We start from the raw sequence: 27,875 nt of genomic DNA on the forward strand, positions 1-27,875 counted from the left end.
GGACCCTCCTCGCTTCCCGTCCGCCTGCGGGCAGCGAGCGGCGGCGGCGAGCCGCAGCCTCTCCCGGAGGAGGCGGTGAGGCAGCGAGGTAGCTCCCTCCTCCTCCTTCATCCTCTTCCTCCTCCTTCTCCCCGTCCTCCCCCTAAGATGGCGGCAGACCCCGCGGAGCGCTTCTGCGTGGCCGAGGAGCGGAGCGGCCACTGCGCCGTGGTGGACGGCAACTTTCTCTACGTCTGGGGGGGCTACGTGGTAAGGAGAGCGAGCGGGGCTAGGGCGGAGGGAAGCGGCAGGAGGGGACGCGAGAAGCGGGGTACACCTGGCAGCGAGCCCCCACACGGGGGCTGAGGGGGCGCCGAGCCGGCCCCCCCCCGCCATGCCTCCCCCCCCCCCCCTCAGGCAGCGCTGTTTACCTCAGCGCGGCCGCTGATTGGCCGGCGGCGTGGCGCGCGCACCGCGGGGGCGGGCGTTTCAAATGGCCCCCAACGGCCGCCGAGCTGAGGGGATGGCGGGGGGGGTCCCCTCACGGAGCGCCCCCCCCCCCCCGTCGTTGGGGCTCGGGCAATGGTCTGGGCTGAATGTTTTTTTATTTTTTTTTTAAGGGTGACAGCTGTAATTGGCGGCTGTGCCTCACCCTTACGTAATCGCGGCGTTTTTGGGGCGTTAGTAGTTGTCTGACGGAAAGGTGTCTGCTGCCTGTCATCAAAAGATCGCCACCGCTAAATGCTTCTGACTCCTAGTTCTTAATTATTTCAGTCCTAAACTACAAATAATGCTACACTACATACAGCCGATTTAATCTACAGTGTTTGCACATTGGGCATAAAATGTGAAAGTCACTGTGTTTAGTCTTACTCCAGTTTAAATCATGTTTCTATTACATTTTCAGTTTTTATTTCTATTTTTTTCATTTTATTTTTTTTTGTGGGTTAAAGTGAGCTTTTAAATGTGAAAAACCTCTCCTGTGCTCAAGCAGAGTTCCAGTTGGAGCATCCTGGGTTTAAACTTTAAAACATGGCACGTGCTGAGTGTAGGCAATGGCAGGGGAAGGACGCTCTTAGGGCCCTCGGGTACCACTGCCCGATTGCCTTTTGTCTCTTCCTGAAGTGCATTAGCGTTTGGTTTCAGGAAATCAGGATGTTCTTTTCTTGGAACTAAAATATTGGGCTTGAAAGATGGGGCAGAGCCGAGCAGCGTGTGCAATTCGAAGGGTTTTTCTGCTCCTGAGCTGGATTTATTTGACCTGAAAGGAGCTGTGCTGCTGGTGGCTGCTGCGAGGCTGAAAATACAGCCCCCTTGTACTGAAATAAGAGCCCTGTAATGTACAGGAAGTTCTAAAGTTCTTCTCTGGCATTAAATTCAATAATAGTCTATAGCTATGCAACACCTAAACCACTGGAAATATTCAGTACTTCTCTGTGCTGTAGCCTTAAAGATTGGGTTGACTACTGCAGTATTTCCAAAGGCTTTCTGATGAAGGATTATAGGTTTCTGGCACAGACAGAATACCGTGTGTGTTGAGTTCTGGAGATAAAACTACGAAACTCATACACGGGGTGTGTTTACCTGTGTACTGTGAAAATCAGTAAGTTAATGTTTAAGCAGCGCTTTACAAAGCCAAATCACTTTACGTTTTTACGTGTTGCATGCTGAATGGTAGACTGCCACCCAGCTAACTTACTCTTGGTATCAGTGTTTTTATTCCAGGCTGGTTCTCTAGCAACTACTTGGCCTCTTACCACTGTTGGGTTTAGATTAAGCGTAGTGGACTTTTGTACTTTCTGAAGTGTGCAAGCTGCGTGTAGTGGCATAGCCTTCCTTAGGAAAGGTACCTGGCAAAATAAACTAGAGCGAATGAATTGCTTGCTTGCCTAATTGGCACCTCTCAAATTGAGAAGGTAATAATAAAGGCAAGTAATCAATATCAGTAATAAATAATTAAGCTTCAGTTTTGTTTATAACTTCTTTTCCTCACATTGATTTCACTTTTATCTCTGCTTTTCTTTATTTGGTTACCATCTCTGGCTGCTTATTCCCTTAAAGTGTTTCATTTCTTTCTAAGGCTAAGAGAATAACAACATAATTGTCACCCAGCTGGAGTTCTGCAATTGCGTTCCTTCAGACTTCCTTTTCCTTTTTGTTATTCTTCCTCATCGTTATTTCCCAGATTATTTTTATATAGCCTCTTTCATAGCTCTGTTTTTCACAGAGGAATTAGGCTCCTCCTGATGTCCCTAACCACCTGCAGGAGGGTGCCGAGAGGACGGAGCCAGGCCCAGAGACCCCTCCTAATTTAAAGTATCCCCCAAAACAAAAGATAATGCTTCCTGAATATCGAAATGCTTATCTCCCTAGCTCTAATTTACTAATAGACCAAATTTAATTTCCTTTTAGGGCACTGTGATTATAAAAAGTAGTGATTAAATCTACTATTCACAATCAGCAAAACTCAATGACACGAGGACACACCTAGCACAGCATTTTTAATAGCTTCGAAAAGTAGAAACATTGAACTATTTTGAACTTCCAGTATAAATTGTAAAATATTTAAATTATTGAGCTGCCTGCTCATAAAGGTAATGATCAGAGCAAGAGTGCTGGAGTATGACTTATGCTCTGGTAAGATTATCTCCTTAAGAGTATTTGGAGTTGCTAAGTAACATGATTTGGTATTCATTTAAAAATGTATGGTGTATAATGCATAATTGATTTAACATTTGCGATTTTTTTTTCCATTTTAGTCGATTGAAGAAAATGAAGTGTATTTGCCTAATGATGAGCTCTGGATCTATGAAATGGATAGTGGGTTATGGTAAGTTAAATTATTTATATTTGATTGATAAATAAAGTTGATATTTGCAGAGGTTACAATTAGCTGCTGTGTAAAGGTTTCCTTCAGTTACATGAGCTATTGGTCATGTTCCTTGGTGTTAACATAGCAAATGTTTAATATGAAGACTGAAAAACAAGCATACGTATTTGGAAATTACTCTAGAAAACATTAATTTTGTAAGTATAATTGTGTTTTGTTTTTCTTCCGGACAGATGTTTGAAATGGCCATCTCAGGGCTCTGTTAGAATAAGCACATTTTACTTGTGCTTAATTCTCCATATATCAAATACTCCTTTTAACATTAAACACTAGGTAGTTGGGTTGTTGATCTATTTACAATTATATATATTTGTGCTATTATTTAACTGTGTATTTCTAAAAGTAATTAATAACTATACAAATCTTGCACATCGCTAGCAATTTAATCTTTTTTTATATTTATTGTGTTTACACACTGTATGGGGGGGAGAGATTAACAATGCTTCTGTTTTAAGTTTTCCAATGGTTTTTATTACAATAATTGTCTTCAGCCTAGTAGAGCAGTATTCTTTTAGGTTCATATGGGTTTTCTGCCAGCTGTCTAATCTCCCAACTGTTTATGTGTTCTTTGCATATCCATAGTCACAAGATTTCTTTTGAACCTATATTAAAAGCAACAAATTGAGTAAAAAGGGGAGGAGGACTAGATCAGGAAGGTGTCTTACGTATGAAATTCCTTATCTGTTCAGTCAAGTCACTGACTTTGAAAACAACATTTTGCCTACAGCTAGCTGTGCAGTTCTAGCAAGACTTCATTAGTGTTTTGTTGTTATTTTTGGTGGTTTGGGTTTTTAAGAGTGTAACCTCACTGTCTTTTGACGTCTGTTTCTTTTGGTGAAAGGGTTGGCTAAAGCAGCCTCATACCCTTTCTTGTTCTTAACCCCCTGATGTCCCTGTATCAGTTGTCCTGGTACAGCTCTTTATATGGTCACGTAGGAAATTGGATCGGGAAAGAGATCTGAGTTAAATATAACCTTTCTTTTTTCAGAGCTATTTTTAACATGGATCAGTTCTTGAACTCATTCACTTACAGCACAAAAGTTGTAAGCATACAGCAGAACACACAGCCTGACACAGGAATGAGCAGGAGCAGAGAAGGGGAAGGTGGTTTTGCCTGTGGCAGTGCTGATGCCAGAACAAAGGTATTTGGAAGCAGAGCCATGACCTGCTGTTTGTTAGCACAGCTTTCAGTAAGGACAGGTTACACATGCATCATTCACATCTGGTGATTAAGGACATAAACAGCTTTTCCTTTTAAAGGCTGCTTCCAGTTCTTTTAGGTTGGGATAAGGTCAAGAGTCAGAACTGAACGCTGTAACAATCCTTCTACATGGTCACCAGTGCCAGAAGCTGAAGGCATCGGGTCTAAGTGCAGGTGCATCGATGAAGGGAGTGAATGGAAGTGACTGCTTCAGGAAGCCTGGTGACATTACACCTAGCAGAGAGAAGAAAATCTGGAGCTAGGCTTTGAAGGTGGGAGACTGGGCTAGAGACCCAGGTGGAGAGCTGAGAAGTAATGACAAGGGAAGGGAACTTTGACCAGAAACTGTGGGGTGAAAGCAGCTGAGACTTCAGCAGCAAATCTGGAGAACAGAGTTGGAGTGTCAGCACTGGGAGGCTGGGATCTGTCTGGTGTATCTCCAGAAAATGAAGGTGTGGAGACAAGGTGTAAAAGCTAAGAAAATCCCATGTCCTCTGGCTGTGTACGTGTGAGAGAGGGAGGGGTAGGTCCCTGTCTTCTGCAGAAATTTGAGCTTCTAACAAAGCTGCTTTCAACGTGGAGTAATGATGCTAAGCACAGGCTTGGCCTGGTGCTCAGCCTTGGGAGTTTGGCAGAAAGTGACTTTGGTCAGCCAGTTGCATGGCGCTTCCGACCACGTGGTGTTAGGATTTGCACCATGGAAATCACGGCCTTGTACGTGCGACTAGCAAGAAGGTCGGGACTGCTGATGGTGGCTGAAGAACGGAGCGCTCATTGCTGTAACTGGCATAATTGGAGCTTTTTTATGGTGCTAAATGCAGTGCAAAAGGCAGTTTTAGAAGTGACGTGTGACATAGTACCAAAACCAGTGAGTACTTGTGACCTTTATTTCTACTTCAGTTATTTCTAACGTAACAGCATTGCTGTATTATTTCAGGAGTTTTTGGAATTATTGCTAATAACATGTCCAGTTTTTGAGTAACTACACTTTTAGCCCTAATAAAGCTCTTTTACTATGAGATACTTCATAAATGTATACGCAGTGTTCAAGCGAAAATACTCTTCTACTACAGGAGCCCAACTTAATAATTCTCCTCCTAGTTATGGCCAAAATATTGCAAGTGTATTTTTAGCTTTAAGTGCAAAAATTATTTATACCTCTATTTATACCTCTTTACTGTGCTTGGAAACAGCATTATAACACCTAACGTATGTGCTAAATTGCAGGACAATGCACCTAATGGAAGGAGAGCTCCCTACCTCCATGTCAGGAAGCTGTGGAGCAAGCATTAATGGGAAGCTGTACATTTTTGGTGGATTTGATGATAAAGGATACAGTAATCGGGTATTGTATTCTTTTGTTTTCTTTCACAAAGGATTGTATTTGAATGAATAGTAATGCTGACCCTATTTTCTGAAATAAAGGAGAAATTTAAGGAAAATCTTTTAGTGTTGTAGACAAAACATACTTTAAACTGACAAAATAAAAAGTTTAATTTCTGTTTTAATGTTCAACTCCATTTATTTTTCTGGGAATTTTTGTTGAATCATAGCTTCAGAACCAGGCACAGAATGTGAAACTTTTTATTTCTAAGAATTGCCAGCATTTTCGTAATTACTTTTAAAAAACATGTATTGTCAGCCATAATTGAAATTGATCTCCTGTATCCCTTTGGTGATTACATTTCTTATATGACCAAGCAGTAATTAAAGTTAAAATATAGCTATTGGATTTTGTAGTAACCAAAGACTGAAGTAGCTAAGTCACAAGTGCGCTATCATCTAGTGTCAGCAATGTCAGGCTTCAGACTAGAAAATAACTGAGCTGGAGCTTGCAGTCACATCTGTTCAGCACTCCATTCACAAACACTGCTGATTTCTGCGTGGGCGTTCTCTTCAGGTTAGGCAGAGCTACTGCTGGTTGGAGAATTGAAGGAGCAGGGTAGTATTATACAGGTCTGACAGAGGGAAGGCAAGGAAACTGCTAATTCTCACGTTTTAACTGTTCTCGTGGTGAATCGGACTCTTCCCATATGCTGCTATGTATCGTAAATTTCACTGACAGTTCCTTTTTTTTAAAGGAAGTAAGTAGCATATTCTGGGGGAGGTGGGTTGTTCTTTTTCCTGCTCAATTGTGCCAGATTCTTCAATACCATTTATACTGAGAATGTTGTATTTTTTTTTTTCTTTTCAGCTGTATTATGTTAATCTGCGAACAAAAAATGGAACCTATAGGTGGAAAAAAATCACAAATTTTAAAGGCCAACCTCCTACACCACGTGACAAGCTTTCCTGCTGGGTGTATAAGGACAGGTAACACATTAAGAATATTTAATATGTGTTGATTGCAGAGAGGCCATACTATAAAGTGAGGAGAACACAGGTTTGTGATTCACAAAACTTTAATTCTTAGCTTGACTTGCTATGGGATTTTGTGCAACTTTCTTAACTTTGTACCAGAGTTTTCTCACATGTAAGCTGAATTAATGGTAAATATAAGGCGGCTTTGGGAGAGAGTTAGGAAATTCAGTGGAAGTTTCTGGAATGCTTTGAGACTTGAGGTGAAACTTGTTATGCACATATTACCCACGTTTTTAATTTTAACGCACAACAAAAAAAAAATCAGTATAGAAATGACATTGAATTTTTGTTGCTTTATGGACCCATTAATTATTTCATGCAATAAAATATATTTTAGCATTTGTATGCCTTGAAAAATACATTAACAATTACAAGAACATTTCAGTGAGTATTTTTACATTATAAGAACCAAGTCAGGCTAGATACGTGTTGTAAAAGTTAGTCAACATACTTAGAAAAAAAGCTTAATCAAACCTATTTTAGGTGGCAGAGGGTAACAAGCATAACCTTTTAATTTAACAAACATATTTGGAGACAAGCTATGCACCTTTGTAGAAGTATACTTTAAAAATTCACAAGGTGTGATTTTGCAGACAGGATGTCTTGGTGTATTGCACGATGCTTTCAGTAACTCTGTTTCCCTAGGAATGTGTCTGGAATGACCTGCACCATGCCATCAGTTCCTAAATTGCCTTCTCCCGAGATCACTAACAGCTATATCAAATATCCTCAAATGTTGAAGTTAAACAAAACTTTAGGAACCATTACTTGTGGATGGCCATTTCATGGGTGGAATATTAGGCTGGGAGGTGTGTAACGCTACTTGCAATGCAATATGTTCAGTAGCACTTAGCTGAAAGAATCTCTTCATAAGCTTACAGAAAGCAAGAGGAAGATGTTGTGAGTCATAGCCAGTGAGCTGACCTTTGGGAACATTTGTTGAAAAAAGCTTAATACAGAAGTCTAACAAATATTGTAGAAGCATAGGCATGTTACTGTTGTGTGTAGTGCATCATTTTGACTCATGTCTGAAAACGACTGGTGAGCTTGAGGATGGAGGAATATAGAACAAGGGCTTTGAGGTATCTTGAAGCTCCCTCTTTACTTATGAGGATTTCTGTCAGGCACATTGAGAGGTGTAACAATACCACCTTCATGTTGGTAAGGTTTTCTGTATGATTAGATGTAGCATGAAATATTTTAATTTGTGTTATATACAGTAGGTAAAGCAATATTTGAGGCTAATTATTACAGTTTATTAATATGAGTTCTATTCTAAAAACAGCTAACAACTTCTTTTTGTTGGTGTTTTAGGCTAATATATTTTGGTGGCTATGGCTGTAGGAAGCATAATGAGCTGAGTGATTGTTTTGATGTCCACGATGCATTTTGGGTAAGAGATTTGCTACAATTCAGTGTTTTGTCCTTTCTTGTCAAAGCATGATCTGTTGTACTATGCTCAGTAGGTATGAAGAATCATGAGAGCTGTAAACTTGAGTCTTCTGCCTTGATTTGGAATTTCAGGTGTTGCATGTTGCTGGGAGGTGTTGGGTGTTCAGTGTATTTGAAGTGCTAGACTTTGAATGCAATGAAACAAAATGCTGTCAGGAAAAACAAATGCAATATTTTAAATCTGAAGACCCTTTTTTTAAACACAGAACTCCCAGAAGATTTTAGAATTGCTTTTCTTGAAGTAACAGAAGGGAATTTATAGTTTCACAACTCTAACGGACAAGCGCTCTCAGTTAATTTCCTTAATTTGTTAACCAAAGTAAATGCCATATGTTTTAAAATGCCTGGATTAGCTAGTTTCCTATAACGAATTCTTACTAGAAAGAAGGAGGCTGATTAGTCTTTTCACATGAATTAATAGATATGTATTCACGGAGTCCTGACCCTTAACATCGAATGTTAAATATCGACTTACAAGAAATGTATTACCTTGTACAATCTAAGTGTTTAATTCTTAGTATGTTGTGGCATGATGTAGGCTTTGCCTACCACAGTGACTCATTTTGGAGCCCAAAGCCCATTTTCGAGTGTCATTATCCCTCATCCTACCTCCAACTAGACCTGAGTTGCTCTATCACTTTGAAAATGTTAGTGTATTTATTTATTTAAAGTCCTGTATTTTAGTTTATTTTCTGTTTTGATAGATCACTTGTAGGTTTGTACCCTTTAACAAGCACAAAGATTTTAAAATAATGCTTTTAATTTTTTAACTTCTCTTTCAGGAAGGACAGATATTCTGGGGATGGCACAATGATGTTCATGTTTTTGATACAAACACACAAACTTGGTCTCAACCAGCAATTCGAGTGAGTGTTCTTTAAGTCTTATCTTTTGAGACAATTGTGACCTTCCTGCATTTTGAATAGTTACTGAGCTCTCAAAATTCATGGTGGGACAAGTAATTTGAAAATGCTTCCTTTTCATTGTCTTTAACATAGCACAGGAGGACACTCGATGAATCTGAAATGTGGAGAATTCAAGATTGATGTCATGACTTTTTTTTCTCTACAGGATGTAGACTGCTGTTTGTTCTATAATGTGGTTCTGAGCCAAAACATAAAGTAAGCTTCAGAGAGGTATTTGACATCCGGATAGATTAGGAGGTGATGCAGTATCCTGTACCTAGGAGGTCAGGCTTTGTATTTAGGTTTTAAAGTACATGTTGGGAATATGAAATTCCCATCAGCTCTCTTTGTTACTGGGAAGCCAAGGCACTGGCATGCTCCATGAAACCATTCAGCGTGACTCCCAGAGCGGTGCTGAGGAGCAGGAGGTGTTTCAGCAGCTCCTCACAAAGGCTCCATGGGCCCTGCCAAACGCATTCTGCAGGCTGGTTGGGAATCCCTGTAGGGTTTGCCAGTATCTTGGGTTGGGAAGAGTTTCTTGGCTGGAGCATGGCTGTTGACCCACGGTGCATCTCACCTAGCAAAGGCTTCCTGGAGCAAAGCAAAGGTCTGTGGGCAGTGTGCAGCACAAACGTATGTGTGGTTTTAATCATGCCAAGCTGAATTTAACCAGTGTCCTCCACCTATTTGGTTGGCTGCAGCTGTGTATGTGAACCTCTAACGCTGATAAGCTATCACAGGTAACTGGGAGTTGACCATATACATGTGGATTTCTTCCTCCCTTCCCACCTCTCTCCTTCTTCAGAAAGCTGATAGGTCAGTGTGAATGATAGCTGAAAGAGCAGTAGTGGTCTTGAACCCTAGTCTCTCTTGATTCACTGTTCAGCTCTCACAGAATTAAAAAAAGATTAAAAAAATCTCCCTATATTGTTAGTTTAGGTCTTCAGTCTTTATTTGTGAAGTAAAGATGTATGTTTAGTGTGATGTATGTTTAATACGCTCATTATTTGTTTGTTGTGTACATGCAGTTGCTGTATTCCCTTCAAGGGCTAATGTTGAAAAATCTTTTAAACAAGTATCTACTAGTCATGCAATCTTGTTAGAATAAACAGACCAGATATTATTCAGCAATACATTACTTTAATAGTCTTCCAAAGGAGCATGTGTACTCAGTTTCCCAGTGAAATAGCAATGCACACGTCTTTATGTACTGACATTAAACGTGATAGTGTAGTATAGAGCTTCATAAAATCCTGGGGAGCTTACAACTCGGTCGAGCTGTATTGCAGTGAGGTCTGACACTGTTTTATGCTGTTTATAGGCTGTACTAAAACTCCTACAAAATTAAATGCAAAAAAAGAAATTACCATTGAAAAGTAAAAGGCAGTTTTGCTAGCTTTATTTCTGACTTACCCAGGGAAGACTTTTTAGCCTGTGGCTGTTGCATGCTGCATAACAACTTAAGATCTGATTTCTAGAGATTTTTAGTACCAGCTCCTGACAGTTTGTGCTTTGGAAAAATAAAGCGGCACAGGACATACCAACAATAACTGATGTGTTATTTTAATTTTATGCTTAGGAATTAAAGATAAATTAATTGAATTTCACTTGAAAAAAGCCTCGATGTCTTAGACCAAGAGGGAATACATTACACGTTAGCAACTGAGGAAACTCAATTAAAGATTCTTTAGCAATTATGTGTATCTTCTAATGGCTGTGGAATTTTGGATGTGACTATAAATTATTTAATTTGAAATATGAAAAATATAAATGTCATTTATTGGTTCTTTCAGGGTGGAGATCCGCCTCAGCCTCGAGCAGCTCATACATGTGCAGTGCTGGGAAATAAAGGTTACATCTTCGGAGGACGAGTGCTGGTTAGTGTTTAATTAAAACATTTTATAGGTAGTAGTTTAGTAGCTGTTATTTTTGTTTGTTTTTGTTTCACTTTTCTAATAGCAAATTATTGTTGCAGTAGAAGAAAATCCCAAGTGTTTTTGGCCTAACTGGTATGTTTAGTAGTGGTGAATTCAGGATGCTGTCTTTAATTCCTCTGTAGGAAGTGAATTTCTTCCTTAGAAAAAGAAGATTCTGTCTTTCTGGCTCTACTATTTACAATGAAGCATACTTTGTCCCCAAAAGGGAAAAACAGATGAGGAGTAAATTTACATGTTTATAAATCAACAAAAATGGTTGACCTCTGTGTAAGATCTGTAGGAGATGCTTCTTTCAGAGTGGGGGAAAAGCAAGCCCGATGATAGATCAGGTTTTTATAAAAGGTGAGATGCTAGCATCCTGTGCTTAGTACAGCTCTGCAGGTTTATAGATCCCTTAATGAAATGGTAGCAAGAAGTAAATACAAATAGGATTTTAGCTTGTGATTTTTTTTTTTCTTAAAGAAAGGGGAAATGTGTAAGAACAGTCATTTCTCACATACACGCCTCTCACCTCCTGATTTTTACCTTCTGGGAAAGTAAAGTTTAGAATATCAGGTATGATACGGTATTTTAGATTTATAATTGCAACGTGTGGTCCCAAAAGGTAGGAAACAGCAGATTTCAGTTGGCTTTATAATTTAAACTTTTTTTTTTTTTGCATAGAAGTATTTGAAATACACTCATGCGGACAAGCAGCGTGTGATTATAATGTCTGGATGCAAAGCCAGCGTCTCCGTACATTGAGACTGGTAGAGGGAGCTGCAGCGTGTTACCTGATAGCACAGGGTACTGCAGCCACCCGTCACTTAAGCCTCTCCACTGCTCTCTGAATGCCAGTTTCACAGTCTCAGTCTTTACCTTCAGCATGTTCTGTGACCTTGATAAAGAAAATGTGGAGCATACTGCAGAGATTGCTGTTGGCAGCTCTTTTCTTTGCATCCCATAAGGCTCTTGACCACAAGAGTAAGGCTTGTGTGTACTTCCTTGATAACTGATCCGAAGCTGTACCCTTTAGTACATTATTGGAAGATCTTAAATCTGTTGCCCTGTAGGTAATTGAAGGCATAAGATCTGCATCATATATAATCAGTGCATATATAAAGCAAGAATAGATTCTTGCTATGTAATCTTAACTCTTTTTTTTCTAGCTTTTTTTAACCTAAAAATGAAAAAAAATCATAGGTATCATCCTATGGTTGTCTGTACCTAACAAACCTGAAGTCATCACTGGAAACTTGGGAGATACCAAAACCTCAACATTCAATTTTTGTAGCATTGATTAGGGGAAGTTTTCTCTTTGTTCTGTGCTAAAGCATTAAATAAATGTGAGAATTTCAACCTGAGGCAGCAATGCAATATAAAATTAAAAAAAAAAAAAAGTATACCTACTTGTGTCTTAAAATAAGACTGGTAGGTAGTAGGTAATTTTAACTAGAGCAGGCTCCACCTGTGAGCTGTAATTTTTTTTTGCCAGTGTAGTTTTGTTATGGAGTGGAAAATGTACCAACTCTTTTTAGAACGGTTGCAAAAGCATAGGTAAGATAATATTATTGTATGACTTTGTCTGAGCTGGAATTTATGAGGAATGCGAGAAGCAGATTCTGTAAGGCAAGTAAAAAAATAATATAATGTAAGTTACTGTGTACTCATCCATATTTTTAAAAATTGTTATGGTCTTAGCCTTTTTTCTTTTTTACCTACAACTGATTTGTAGCTTTTAATCATATTCAGCTAGCCGATGAGACTTCGATTTCTACATCTACTGCTATGAAAGTAACAGTGAAGGTGCTTTTGAAAGCACTCAGTGCTCTATTTCTGTAGTTTTCCTATATGAAAAAGGAGTTAACTGTTGGTTGGAAATGTCCTACAACGAACATACACCAAATTCCTCTTAGAATCTGCCAAACCTTGTATTCTTAAGGTATGAATCTTTTTTCTGAATCCAAGTTCCCCATTTTTTTAAGCTCTATTACAAAAGCTCTGCAGTGGTGCAACCTTCTTCTCAGGGAAAGTCTACAGTTCTGTTACAAAACAGCTTACTCCTGCTTGCTCAGACAGAAACCAGACCCAGACCAAGGCAGGTTGAGAATGCGCGCACCAGCAAATACCCAGCCAGTTACTCAGTTTGAATTGCTTCCCACAGCTGCAGGAAAAGTTTTTACCTAAGTAAAGTTTTACCTTTTCAGAGCGTTCAGAGAAGAAAGCCACCAAATCTGCTCCTGTTTATCCTAACCGGTCACGTTGCCCTTGGTACAGGCTCACAACCTCAGGATTGTTGCTAAAGCCCCACCTCAGGCTGTGACAATTGCACACGGTAGCTTCCAGAGCTGTAGGTTTGGTCAAACATATTTGCAAACAACCAAGGAAATAAATGGGTAGTGGAAAAGACTGACAAAGTATCTGGTTTTGATCAAACCCTGTGTGTCAGGGTGAGCCATGCTGGGCTAAGTGAGCTCCGTGCTCCTGCTATAGACGTGCTGTTTGATGTCTGCTGTGTGAATGAACTCTTGCTAACCACAGCTGACCCGAATCCTGCCTCTCATTTAGCAAGCCCACAGATGTGAGAGGGAGAGAAAGCAAACGTGAAGAACTAAATGTGCAGCTCAGGACCTCCTGGCCTACCATTTATTTCTGAACGCTTCCTCAGCCTTCAAAGCCTCGCTCCTGCTGGCTTGCTGTGAGCAAGGGCTGTCTGTGTGGTGCAGACGTCTTCACACCACAACAGAACAGCACTGCACGTTGTGCCCAGCCGGCCAGGGTTGCTGCACTGTGCCTGTTGCAATTGGATTGCTTTATAACCCAAGCCATGATTCCCATGCAGCCTCTGCTACCTGCACGAGAAATTATTAGTAAAACTGGAGCTCACCTGTGATCCCTCCGCTGTGCTGTTGCATGATTAGATGTGCCCTAAGAGGACGTGCCCTCTGGCTTCTAGTTAACCATGTCTATTTGACAGCAGGGTTCAGAAATACAAGAAGGCTCTGAGCTGAAAAGGTTTTTCTCTTCCTCGGGTAGCATCTGCTTCCTTAATAACCACTTGCTAAATTTCAGTGAAACCACTTGGGAACAATATGAGAGAAGAGTGAAATTTTGGAAAGCTGTATTTAGCTTTGTAGGAGAGCAGCAAGTGTAGCTTTCACCTTAGTGATACCCAGTCACTGATTCACTTTCTATCCTAGAAACAAAAAAAGGACAGAAAGTTACAGAGGTTAGGGAGCATTCAGTGGGGCCTGAGGAGTTAATGTAAGTCGTGAAGCAGGAAGGAAAGCTAAAGACATCAGAAAAGGATTGCGTTTCCTGACAACAAGAGTAATTCCTCCCCAGAGGATGAAGTCTTGCTTTTCTCCGCAAATTAAGGAGCAAATACGGGGTTGCTCTGCTCCTCCTTCTCCTTCTAGTTCACCATAATACAAATCTTCCCAGGGAAAAGGCTCTGCAAGGAACCAGAAAGGGCCAGGAAGTGTCATGAGGCTTCTCCTATTCATCTTTCTGGGAGGAAAGGGCACCTTTTTCCAAAGTTGGAGCTAGAGCTGGTAAAAGAAGATGATGATGATGATGGTGATCAAAATCAATTGTACCAGGAATCATTTGAAAACAGGCTCAGAAGTGTTATGTGGACTCTGTTCCTCCAGGTAAGCCCCTGACAAACAGAAATGGGAGAAAGTGGGAAGGAAGGAAAGTTAGTCCAAAAGTTGATGCAAGTCTCGTGTTTAAGTGGAAAGTTTTCATGTAAAGAATGAAGTAATAACACAAAGTCTTTTCAGCAGCTCTTCACGCATCCGATGCCTTAATGTATGCATGTTTATATTTCTTTTTATCCTTCCTGTCACTGAAGATAAGAAGATAGATTGAACTGCAGTCCTTCTACAAAGATCTGCGTTGTAATAGCTGTTTGATTGTAAATCTGAGACTGGAGAGCTGCACAGAGCAGTGATCTGTAAACATGTCACCCGTAATGCCTTTCATCATGCCAGAAAGCTGGTCCCGAGACAAAGCAGATCCTGGTTAATATTTACTGGGCTGCAAATAAATGAACATGCCATAGATAAGAAAGATGTCTTAGGAGTCCTTGTGGCTCAGACGGAAATGCAAACGCTCTTACAAGGCTCAGTGCTTTCAAGCCAGCTAAGAATCAATCTAGGATCATCAGCTAAATTATTGAATGTAGTAGGTAGCGTTTATGGTTACAGGAGAAACTGCGAGCAAATTGTGCATGTGGCAAGTGATGATAGCCTGAGCGGGCCTTACAGCTGCCCAAATAAGGGCTGGGGAGAAAGGCATTTTCATTTGTTATTTGTTAGAGGACTGGATCTTAGGCAGAAATGTCTGACTGATGCCGAGTTGTGAATTCCAAACGAGGTGGGTGTCATTTCTCATCTGTCAGTCTGTTGAAATATTAGCATGTAAAGATGATAACGCATTGATTTCCCAGGGACCAAGGAACTGAAAACTACTCCATCTTCCGCCTCATGCCTAGCTTTGTAAAGAGAGGAAAGTCAGCTAGGAGGTCTTGAACAGCATCTTCTTGAAACCTTAATTTCCAGCGTAACAGCAACTCGCTCTCCTCCCTGTCTTTAATCAATGTCCTCTGTATTGAGCTGTGTGACTCCGAGATGATGAAATGTTAGCGGTTCCGGGGGCCAGGATGTTGTTTATTTTTCCCCACCCTATCCCCAAGTGTCTGGCTGTGTACAGGTGCAGCAGAAGATACTCAGTAACCGCCTTTTGCTTTCTGCATGTATGATTTGTTCCTCGTTTCCTTCGAAGCAACCTGAGGGAGCAGGAAACTGGATAGACTTGTCATGGAAGGCAGATCAATCCGCTAGCTGTCAGTTGGACCATATTTTATTGTTACATTCACCCTCTTACGGGAGTAAAGTTTCTCAGGCAATGCACAAAAGCACTCACGTTCTGCTTTCCTTTAGCCTGCTGCCGGCTCTGAAGGCATTTTTCAAAATGCCAGTTAACATCATCTTCCCTAGGACAGAAACGGGCTAGCACTTATGTGATCAGAGGAGGCCACAGCTATCCCGAAATCCTTGCGGTTCCCTGAAATACACCGAGAGACCTTCCACAGCTCAGCTTTGGAAGTCTCTCAAACTCACTAACTGGCTGAGTTCTCAGGGACAAAGCTACTCCTATTCTGACTTAAATGACAAGTCTAGTTTCTGCCTCAGAGGATCTGCAAGCTGGAGAAAGGCTTATTCTAATAGATCTATGGACTACCCTAGGAGAAAAGAAATTGTAAGGTAAGGCAAGCTATATTTCCCTACTTCTCAGATACTGTTTAGTAGTACCTAGAGGAATCACAGCTATCAGCCAAGCGTATTGCAAGCCGCTGAAAGTATTGCTACCATCTAAAGCAAATAAATTTTCGTATATTCTCTCCCCCCTGCCGTGTTTCCAAGGCAATTACTTTCCTCACCTCAAAACACAGGCACATATGCAAGTGTATCGATTTCCCATTCTTCTTACTGATATGTTTTATTATTTCTATGGCAAATGCTAAAGGGTCACGGAACCTTAATGTTTCTAGTATTAACTTTCTGAAAGGGCTTGCCATTCAGAAAAGACAGATGTAATGAACTGCTTGAGGCCTGTCATGTACTGAGTACGCTATTTATTAACATATTCCAAGAAATCAGTGAGCAGGCAGCCAGGAGGATGCAGAGTCAGGATCAGAATGCAAATAAAAATAATGAGAGAAACTGCGGGTAGAGTACTGAAATGAGCAGTTCTGCAATTACCCACTGCAGGTTTTGTGGATCGAGATTCAGTGCGTTTCCAGGAACTGAGTATCACAGTTCTTCACTATTAAGCTACTATTAAAGAGTAAAACTGGCCCCGTAGTGCCATTGCATTACTAGAAATGTTCTTGACAGGTTATTTTCAGTTGCCTGTTTTCTTTGTCGCTTTTTTTAAGAAAAAATGTTTTTTCATGTGCTCCGTAGTACAGAGTTGTTTTAAGGCATATGGGTACAGTTTTCTTTAAATTACTTTTACTTAAATGCTCTGTCCTATGAAGGCCTCACTGAAATACTTTGCTCTTTGTTTGCTTAATATAACACAACTGGGATTTTATTTTTTATTTGTAGCAAACGAGAATGAATGATTTGCACTGCCTGAATTTAGACACGTGGACTTGGTCTGGAAGGTAGGTTGCCCTCTCTAATGCTTAAAATTGAATGTAACAGATTGAAACATGCTGTTAAATGGTTCCAATTTGAATTCTGTATTTTTTCCAAGAGGAGAATGGGAGTTTGGGGACTTCAACAGCTGTTACACTGTGATTTCGATTGAATTTAATTTGATAGGGGTTACCACGCTTTTTCTGTTCTGCACCACAGCATTGTTAATGCTATTTTAAGCACAGCATGTAGTGATTTAACATGCTCATTTCCAAGACTGGTACATCTATCCATATGGAATTTTAGGTTTGATGTCTTTCTGAATACTTTTTTTTTTTTTTTTTTTTTTTACTATATCCATATATTTCTCACTGTGGACCAGATTGAGGAAAGATCTTTTTTTCTCCTCTCAAGCATCTTTTACTTATTTATGTAAAACAAATCACTGAAATATTTCAATTTTAAACTAAATCAGGTGTTAGTGTACTTGTTCAGGTTTGCTTGTATACATTTATGGCAGTGCTCACTACATGTATAGTCAGTGGCTGTATTGTTCACTGGCAGACAAAGCAGAAGACAAGCAGAAACCAGTGGGTGATAACCACTGTTCTCTTCCTGTCCTCAAGGTAACCTAGTAGTAATTTCACAAAAGACCCCAAAATGCAACTTTCATGAGTATGTGTCAGTACTGATCCTGCTCCAGAGCTTCACACAGCAATGTTGGGCACCTTTCTCACCTGTGACTCACTGATGGGTTGTATACCAAGCGTGTTTCTCTACCCTCTGAACCAAATGCAGAAGGAGGGAGCAGGCAATCCTCCACCTATTCCTTCCCACTGCTCATGGCAGCAGAACGAGGAAGTCTCACAAGTGGCCCTTCAAAAAACCTTCAAAAAAACTTCACTTTGGAGGTTTCTTTAACTAGCACTTAGGATTAAGTAATCAGTTTAATTTCCCTTTTTCTTTGCTGGTTGTTTTTAAATGAATAACGTGCTGCCTACATGATAGCACTGTCCCACTTAGACTGCAGACTTTGCCTCTGAGTGGATTGATTATTCCAGTTACTGGATGCAACTGCTTCCTTTTTTTTTGGTTGTTGCACGAGCTGTTCCTATTTGACTTGCTTTGTATTGCTTTAAAAAAGGAAAGCCATGACAGCTGAGTGACAAGTCAACAAGAGGAACTTCAGGCCTTGAAGGAGATGTGTCAGTGTTGAAGTTCGAAGTCCTAGTCAGCCATACGAAAGTTTGCATCTGTCACATTGCTATCTATGCACATTTTTGCTCCAGACTGCCTTTGCACAGATTGCTTGGAAAATGATTTCTGGCCGCATGCTTCCTTTCATAGAGTCAATAGCGGTGGCTGTGTTAGAAATGGAGCATTTGTGGGGATCATCTCCAATACAAAGAACTTGGTCCCAAAAGTCTGATGACTCCACGCAATGCAGAATAAGGCAATGTGGATAATCAGGTTGAACTTTTTTCTCTCCTTTTATTACTATTATTTTTTTGTTTCCTAAGAATTCTACTTTGTAGATTGGCTTGGATGAAACTTCCATAGCAAAGAAATACTGGCTGAGACCAGTGAAGTTAGGTATTAAGATCTTGAAATAAACCAAATCACTTCATATCTTCTGAGCTTCAGGAATAGACTTGAATAGTTCTCATCAGACAGTCTATTTCCAGCTAAAAGCTGCCTCTTAAGAGCCCAGCATTGCACAAGTGGGGAAATTCCTTCAGAGTTCTTTGTTATTAGTGTGAATATTTTCTGCTGTAGGTGCTTCTTGCAACAGCCTTTGCCTTTCTTACGCTACAGCTTCAAACTCCTCTGATGTGATGACTAATGAGAATTTGGACAAGTTGCAAGCTATTTGATCTTGATAACAGAATTACCTCAGCCATTCTGCAGCTGCTGTTTTGGACTGCCCGTGTGAATTACCACCAGATGAGGGTCAAGCATTTTATATAGATCTACAAGTTTGGCTCTCTGAATGCTGCCAGTGTTTGAGATTCTGTTGTAAAGTCCAGATCTCCCAGCAAGGAGGCGTTGGTTTGCACAGCACAACATATTCACTTGTTGAATATCCTCTCCTAAAAACAGAAATAACAAACGTAGTGATGATTTTATTTAAAGCCCCCTGGCTTTTCATTAACTGGTGTGCTGTAATGATCCATCACACACCCATTTCACCAGGCTGTTTTCCCAACCAGTCATATCAGGTTTTTTCTTCATCTCTGTGCTGATTTCTCAAGGAATTGCATCACATTAACTTATAAATCCAGGAATATCTTCCAGCATGGGGTTGCAATATTGACTTTTCAAGCTCCATATATTAACTGTTAAGCTTCTTTCCAAATACTCTTGCATTACATAGATACAGCTTTCACTCATCGATTTGCCAACCAGCACAGCAAGCAGGCTGTAAGCTGGGGGCCAAACCTCTCCTAGAGATAATTATCATTGCAAAAGAATTGGAGGAGAGGAGCCCACCTTGCAGTCACCTCTCAGGTTTGTCCTCAAACCTCCCTGTTACTATTTTCAAAATCTTAACCAAATATACCCAGTGTTCATGCTGCCAGGTGCTTTCACAAATGCAGCGTCTGCGAAATGTGTTGAGTCCCACCCAGGAGGGTACAGCCCATGTCTGTTTTGCATTGCTAGCTGTCTGGCATCGAGTCAGGTGCTGGGGAAAGTTGGCAGCACATTGCTTTGTCCTTCCTCAGCCTTTTTAAGCGCTGATGTACTGCTGCTATGTAGGGAAGGCCAGGGGATTGGGGAAGATGTTCTCAGGCATGAGCTGTCCCACAGTGAGCGATCTCCTGTAGCTAGAAGGGGAGGAAGAGGACAGGGTCCCAGATGATGGATACCCCAACCATGGGCTGCCAAAGTGAGGTAGAGGTGGAGGAGAAGATTTCTGCCACCGCCCAGAATTTACATCATCTCCCCTGAGCTCCACCAGCCTGTTAACTGAAACATTCAATATTATGGTATTTCTGTTACTGTGATCATTTCTGGTATCAATTGTGTGAAATATTCAAATGCTCTCACCCATCAGTTTCTGGTAGATGTTTTTCTAAACATCAAAATGTGTTGTATCCTGGCAGTCTGCCTCTTTTGCCAATTTCAGAAGTCTCTTATACAAGAGTTGTGCAAAGCAGGCATTTAAACACTGTCGACTTGGCTCCAACTTTCACGCCAAATTTAGTAGGACAGTTTTGCAATCAGTGTTTAATTAGCTGTGATTCTTCAGTCTCTGCTTCCAGATGGGGAACTGCTTAACAGTCACCAGTAGTGAAATTCCTCTAACAGCTGCAGCTGCCTGTATTATTCACCCTAGGCTCCCTCTGTGCTCAGTTAGGAGAAATAGGCACTTCTCGGGCATGAGATAACTGCTGCTAAGGTAGATAGATGAAAAAACAAACAAAAAAAAAAAACAAAAACACAAGGAAATCACAAGAACACAAGTTGTGCTCTTCAAGGACCTGTTTCTCTTCATTGATTGTAAAGAAGACGCAGATTGCTGTCTCTGCCACACATTGAGCACACATCTGTGCATGTTACATCAACCCCTCTTCAGCAAATCGGGGAAAAAAAAAAAGTAACTGGAGATGCAATCTGTGTGAACTGCAGAAAAGTCCTTTCTACACCACTTGGGGTCAGTTGGAGACTGTCCCTGTAAGCAAGCTGATTGGTGTTCACAGCTGCTCTTTTCCTTATCTTTCCAAAATCAGGACATACCTAGTGTGTGCTGGCCTAGATTCTGTGTGTCTGAGTTTAGGTACTTTTACAAAAGAAGTTGCCTCTTCGGTTAGATCGAGATATTACGTGGTCTGATGCCCTCTGGAGGTCCTTAGTTTTCTCTGCTAACTCTTGGGATCCATCAGAGACAGCTGTACACTGAAGAGCCTGAACTAAATGGCGTGAATTCAGGCTACCCTGTATCCATCCCTAATGCCCAGGTTTTTTATTGTTCAGATTCCCATCTCCAGTATATGGAATTGTGTGACTAAAATCAATAGATAAAATCTGGAAGAACTAAATTTTTGTATTGTGACCAGAATTTTAGAATGGTGAACCCACCCCTGTTTTGTGCTTAGGTATTGCACTTTTTACTAACGTTTTTCTCAAGGTTTGGATGGCCTCACTCCTTGAACATAAATTCAGATTGCTTAAATGCAGCTTTTCCGCTGGGAAAATATCCAAGCTTGTTCAAATACAAACTAAATTAACTACTACATTTTCTGGCAGGTTCATTTTCATCATTCTTTGAAATTTTGTTTTTGCTTATTTCTTTCACCAAGAATTAATATCAGTGGAGAGAAACCAAAAGATCGATCATGGCACACATTGACTCCGATAGGAGATGACAGACTCTTTCTTTTTGGTGGACTGAGTTCTGATAATGTTCCTTTAAGTAAGTAACTTTAAAATTGTGATTCTATTATATGCTTTGGTGCTAACTTAATAGATTTTGCATGTTTGTTGTTTTTCAAAAACTGTTTAGATTATTTAAATCTTTTACAGAATTTTCATGACACTTGAGTATTCCTTGAGTGATTTTACCTTTTAAAGAAATGTAGGAGCACGTTGTGCAGTACAATGATAACATTTAATGATCAAACTAATGATCTTTAGTCAAACTGTCCTTGATTTGAAAGGATAACGGCAAGAGTGTCTCACATTCAGATATGTGCAGAGGATAATTTTTGATCTTGTTACGAATTGCAGTTAGAAGATTCAAATAATGTTAACATAATATAATTTTTTGGATGAATCATGTCCACAAAACACTAGATGGGAAGTAAGGTGGTCTTATTATGCTGTGTTCCCTTTCTAGAAAAGGCAATCTTCTCATGACAAAATATGAAAATAGCTTTGAGTGTCACAGATACATTACCCTGGGAGGGGACAGTTTTCAAAGGGACGTTGACCTGCTTTCTAAGGGACATCGACCTCCTTTCTCAATAAACCAAAAAGAAAAAAAAGTCTGTGTGTTTTAATTCCAGATTTCAATCCAGCAAGCTTTTTGTAACTGAATGGTTAAGTTTAAATTGCAAAGGTTGAAAAGATTGACTGATGTTTTTGTTATCTTAATATAATGTCCTCTTAGAACAGAAAGCTTTTGTATAAATAAAAAGAGAAGGTAATGCTTTGTCCAAGGAAAAAGTACTAATATATGTTCTTATTTACAGGTGATGGCTGGATTCACAGTATTACAACAAATGGATGGAAACAACTTACCCATTTGCCTAAGAGTAGGCCGAGGTATACAAAAATAACACTGAAATTTAGACATTTCAAGTTAAGGGATTCTAAATTAAAAAACAGTGTTTTAAAACTACATTATAGAAATACTTTACAAAGTGAACGTGGCATGATTTAATAGTTTGCAGTGTTTCCTTACATGCCTCCATACCAGCTGAGGCATTATTACTTTGTGTTTGTTACAGCTGATTCTTACTTTCTTTATGGTGATTATTTGCAATAAGAGATTCTGATGAAGGATCTGGGTGTCCAGTTAACCTGGTGGTATATATCCAAATGATTTTTATATAAGAAATGTATATTGCTTAACTTTTGAGGAATTTAATAACCAAGGAAAATGGTGAAAATTAATTAATGTTAATACATTTTTAGAAACATGCAGAAGACAGCAATGAAAATGTTGATGCACATTTTGGGAATTAGAAATAGCTGCTGTGTTTTGTTTTTTTTTATTTCTCTGGGCAGAAGCAACAAATTATGATTACAGTTTTGCAAACCTGAATTTAGTACTAAACTACAGTAGCTAGATTTCTGTCTTTAAAAAAAAATAAGTTGCATGTTCTAAACCTGAGCATTATTTGAAAGCTGCCATTAAAAACAAATGCCTGCTGTTTCAGAGTACAGCTTTTATTTTTATCCCAGTCTTTGCAGCATTCTCTGTATTATAATGCGAGTACTGTTGAAATGAATGGTTGTATATATTAAATATTCACTTTTTCATGGAGTTCACTCAATATATTCATCCAGGTATTCTCAGCACAATTTCTTGCCATTCTTTTAGTGCATGATTCTAGTCTGACATTTGTATGCTTCCTGCCTTATGTTCTGTTTTCTATTACTGAAATATCCTTACGTCATTGAATTTTCTTCTCATTTTATTCTGTTCTAGGGCGTTCTTAAATATAGCAGCCACTGTTAGACCAAGATTTCTGCTTTCGTATATTTCAAACTATTTCAAGACTAAATAAACTCATACCTTAGGTTCACAAAGTGTTTTCTTTTTATGATCAGTGAACTGACAAGTGAAGACTGACTGCCTTAAAAAAAACAAAGCACGTAATTAGCAGTCACAACTCATACCTGTCTTCCTGTTCAGTTCTTTATACAGATGGTTTCCTAAAAGTTGACTGCCTCCCCTCAGGTTTTTAAGTTTTATCGGTGTCCCATGAAAAAGGACTGGGAAGGGACAGGATGTGCTCTCCTGCAGGCAGCAGGCCAGGGACCTGCAGCTCAGCCTTTACTCTGTAATTACACTGGGATAATTCGTGCCTCAGGTGGTGGTGGCACCTGCCTCGGGAGCCCCACATGGTTTACAGGCAGTTTGAGGGCAGATCCCACACCGGGCTACAAAGAATAACCTCCGTTTGGCTGTGCTGGCAGGAGACTGCTGTGCAAGCCCCTGCCTTGCTGCTGCAGAAGCACAAAAAGGGGTCCCCAGACTGATGCTGATACCTCGGCTGGGGACTCAACCGCACACACAGCCCTGACCCTCCTGGAGAACAGAGCTTTTGGGTTCTGTGCTGATGCCAGTCGGCTCCCTCAGTCCTGCATCTTGTTCTCTGCCATCTTTAGCTGTTGGTGTGTGCTTTGGTAGGCTGAGGTCAGGTGCCTTGCATTGAGCTAAGCCTTTAAGGCAGTAAATGCCCCCCCTGCCACTGCCTTCCTTTTTAAAGGAAGAGAATAACATTTTTTCAGGAAGTTTTGGAAGTAAAGGTAAAAGGAGCCATACCAAAAGTCTGCCTGTATACTGAATTAGTTTGAATGAGTATGAAGTACTTGTACCATAATTATGGCCCTACACTTGCAGGGGATTACTGCAGACAAAAAAAAAGGTTTAAATCAGTTCTGTTGCTCCCATGGTTTTAACAGTAGGACTTAATATGTAATGGCAACAATACTTAGATATGTACTTAAATATATTTCTATTATAAAAATACACTATGTATCATATGTGCATTAGTATATTTTTCCCAACGCTTCTGCAAAATTGATTCTCTCCTTATTTATTCTCCTTATATAAAGAACAATTCCTTTAATTTCCTTCAGCCTCCCTTTTTAGGAATTTCTAATAAATTGTCCTCCAGGTTATAGACCCGTAATTCTGGTGGAAAATATTTGTGGTTTTTTTTTTGTCCATACGTCATACTTCAGAAAGTATTTTGCATACCAGCTTGATATACAGAACAAAATGTGTGTTTAATGTACAAATTCTTAGTGTTTTCATTATAATGTAATTCTCTTAATCTATATTCTAGTTAGAAGAGCTGTATAAGAAGGTTACATTGATTCAGCTTCTGTATAATTCAAATAATGTGCTTTATTAGAATGTTTAGGTGATAAGTTAGAGCAGCTGTGAGAGGACATAAACTCTGTCAGTCTGTAGAAAAAAGCATCAGGTTGCAAGCTAGGATGTCAACAAAATCAAGGCAGGAAAGGCTCCCCAGTGTTCTTCGGTGACGAAGTCCAGGCCAGAGTTTTCCTAATGCAGATAAGGCAGAGACAGATCTATCTCCAGGTATGAGGAAGAGAAAAGGGTGGGATACAGTTTAGCTTAAGGAGAACAGTGAATAATAACTGAAATGAATGGAGTAAGAAAGTGAGAGCGTTTACTTCTGCATGAAAGTTCTAGCTGTGTGTATTTTTTCATTTAAGTAAATGTAAAGGGCCAGAGCTTTGGTGATAATCATCTTGAGATACTTCAGTGGTGATACACCAGTAGAAAAGGAACAGACTTTGATCTGCTGGCAATAAATCAAGCAAGGTGTAGCTACTGAAGCAGAATCATTGTTCTGGCAAGATTATATAAATCGGGGTTTTGGGTTTTATTATTTCTTGTACAATCTGCTTTTGTATGTATGAATTACTTGTGGGCATGATGTAAGTAATTGGTGCACAGAAAATGATCCCCATGAGTCTTCGGGTTTAGAATGAAACTGCCACGAGGTAATTGGTGTTGTGAAGCTCTTATCCTGGTGTTCAGGGGCAACAGTCTGTACTAAAAATCCTGCAGTCTGAAAGCCAATAGAATTATAGTTATGAATTACAGAAACAGTGGATTTTTTTAAAGGCTGTTTTTGGCAAAAGCATGTTTTCTGAACTTTTCCACTGTAGCATTTTTTTGAGCTACTGATAAATAAGACAAGGTATAATATATATTATAGGCATAATACAGATCAGTCAAATAGTGACAAAAAGATACTGGTCTGTATGGAATGTAACCATTCACCAAAACTGTCATGAGATGGATAGTCACATTGCTCTCTCCTTTTATATTGTTAAAGAATGGAATAATAACATTCTAATGTATTATTTTCAGATTTGAAAACCTTTGAAATAATGTCTTGGTTTTCTAAAATGTAGGGGGTTCCATTAGAGTACTCTGTGCAAGTACATCTCTCTTTCCCATGCACATTTGGAGTCAATCAACCTATCTTAGTAATATTGGACAAATTGGAAACCTCAGAGATGCTTCACAACGTAATCTTTGCAAAGAAATGGTCAAACAGAAAAGAGAGACTCTCATAATCACTTCAGTCCTTTAAGGCTTAGTGCTTACTAGCAAAGATTGGGAGATGTTCCTTGAGATACAAATTGTTAAAGAACAGCCTGTATTGTTTCTGCACCTCACAGAGCAACTTGTAAAACAAATTATTTAAAATTGTGAAATTCTTCTGGGTAAATAGTGTGAGATAATAAGACTTCAAGTCTCTGTGCTTAAGTAGTGGAATCACAGGATTTAGGAAATGTGACCTTTCCATTTTAATTAAAAGGATCATATATCCTCGTAACAAAAGTTCTTTGAAAAGAAACTTGAATATGAGGAATGTAGGAAAGTCTGTGTGAGGTAATTAATACATGAATAAACTTCCTGCTCCCCTGAAACCCCTTAAAATATATAGTTATTAGAATTGTTTTGCTGACAACACACAGCTGCTTCTTGTTATTCAGTCACTAACCCTATTTACAATTTTGTTGCTAGATTGTGGCATACAGCCTGCCTTGGAAAAGAAGGAGAAGTGATGGTGTTTGGTGGAAGCAAAGATGACTTGCATTTCATGGACACGGTCAGTAAACTGAGTAATGAAATCCTTGCACTACAATAATTAAAGCTGAAATAAAATTAATACAGTTGTTGATATTATTGGATTCATTCATATCATGCTATTGTGAAGATGTAACTTTAGGTGTTCCTGAGAATGTAATTTAGGAGGGGGTTTTCATGCCTCTTTTAGGGTCATAAAAATAACTTGATGTTCTCATTCTTTAAAAATAATTATTTAAATATCCACCGTTTTAAATTATGTATGTGGTAATAAATGTTACATTAATCCAGAGAGTAGCAGTATTTCTGAGATAAGCTGTTTATCATTTTAATGTTTGTTTTCCTCTCTCTTTATCAGGGTCATTGCAGTGACTTGTTGATATTTCAGACTCAACCTTACTCGCTTCTCAGGTGAGTGGAGGCTATCAGTACAGGCAGTCTAAGGGTAAATTGTTGTAGCACTATGTTTTTTTTCGTGCACAGGTTTTAACTATTTAACCCCATGTAGGCAGGTAAATATAAAATCACCTTCTCAGTAAATATTTGAAACATGCAGTGTATGACAATCTGTAGCAGTTTAAACATTGGTATTGTATAATACTCTTCTTGCACATGCATGCACAACACATGTAGTGACCATCATAAGCAGCTTTTATTCAGTATTTTTTGACTTTAGGTTATAGACCACTTACTTAAATCTCCTTTTTTTTCTCTCCCTCTTCCTCAGGTTGTGTCTTGACTGCATCGGTAAAAACGCAGCCCTCTTAAAAAATCAAATACCTTGCTTGCCATCCAAACTTCTGCAGCAGGTGCTGAAAAAAATAACCTTCTGGGCTGCAGTTAACCACCGGCAAGAGAAGAAAGCTGAAACTGAACGACAATGTCAACTAAACACCACATGAACAATGGCAACGAAACTGTTGAACACTGGTTTATTTACACTGTACAGCAAAGTCTTTTGTTAGTGAACTTTACTAATGCTACAGAGCAACAGTATGTTAAGCTGAGTTTCTAAGTGAAGTTTGAGAACAAAGAAATCCTTTTTATGGAAGTCTTTTGTTTTCTGCGTTATAGGAAACTGAGAAAACTTGATTTGTATATATTGTTAACTTCTGCTGTTGTGGTCTTAATGAGACAGTCCATACAACTTGTTCTTTTTGAAGGTGACATGCCATAAAAATGTTTTCAGTTGACCAAAATGTGGCTTAAGTCTAAAAACTTAACTAGAGCCTTATCACATCAGCCTTTCTGAAAAAAATAAATTTAACACCATCTTTGGAAGACTCAGACTTGTCCATCCTGAAGAAGGTAACTGGAAGGTAACACCACCGAATCTTATTATTTGATTCCACCAGACTCTGTCATCTGAGTATGTATTCAAGTGACGGAGCTGAGCATCGTACCCACCCCATGAAGGGCGATAGCTGAGCGGGGGACTTGAAGAGCACTGTAAGGAGCAGCATTACAGCTCGCATAGGAAAGCTCACATGCTGCTCATAATGTGGTTTTGCTATGTTTCTGTAATCAACGAGTCCTTTTTGAAATAGGTTGTATATTGTATTTTGGATGTGTAAAGTTTATATTTAATTCTTGTTTAAAAAAAATGCTTATTTATTGTTTAAAGAAGAGCATATGTAGTACTTGCTATTTTTCTGTTTCGAATACCCAGTTAACAGGAGCACAGTCATTAAAATTTTATAGAGTTGGAGACCACT

The 27,875-nt window shown here is 39.5% G+C and overlaps 1 protein-coding gene across 1 annotated transcript; it reads left to right on the forward strand.

Moving 5' to 3' along the window:
• On the forward strand, window positions 1-27,873 carry KLHDC1 (kelch domain containing 1). The gene is made up of 13 exons (XM_068682225.1): window positions 1-249; window positions 2,739-2,809; window positions 5,298-5,415; window positions 6,265-6,383; window positions 7,746-7,824; window positions 8,666-8,749; window positions 10,582-10,665; window positions 16,821-16,879; window positions 21,155-21,267; window positions 22,046-22,118; window positions 26,098-26,182; window positions 26,519-26,571; window positions 26,888-27,873. Exons 1-13 carry the CDS (start codon window positions 148-150, stop codon window positions 27,060-27,062), a joined length of 1,215 nt encoding a protein of 404 aa, XP_068538326.1. The 5' UTR covers window positions 1-147; the 3' UTR covers window positions 27,063-27,873.
• The last annotated feature ends 2 nt before the right edge of the window (window positions 27,874-27,875 follow it).

This window comes from Anas acuta, chromosome 5, assembly GCF_963932015.1.
Source record: "Anas acuta chromosome 5, bAnaAcu1.1, whole genome shotgun sequence".
NCBI classification, from domain to species: Eukaryota; Metazoa; Chordata; class Aves; order Anseriformes; family Anatidae; genus Anas; species Anas acuta.

Coding starts and splice junctions, on each gene's coding strand:
- KLHDC1 (XM_068682225.1), top strand. CDS start 148: ATGGCGGCAGACCCCGCGGAGCGCTTCTGCGTGGCCGAGGAGCGGAGC. Junction 250..2,738: donor ACGTCTGGGGGGGCTACGTG/GTAAGGAGAGCG, acceptor TTTCCATTTTAG/TCGATTGAAGAAAATGAAGT. Junction 7,825..8,665: donor ATGTCCACGATGCATTTTGG/GTAAGAGATTTG, acceptor CTTCTCTTTCAG/GAAGGACAGATATTCTGGGG.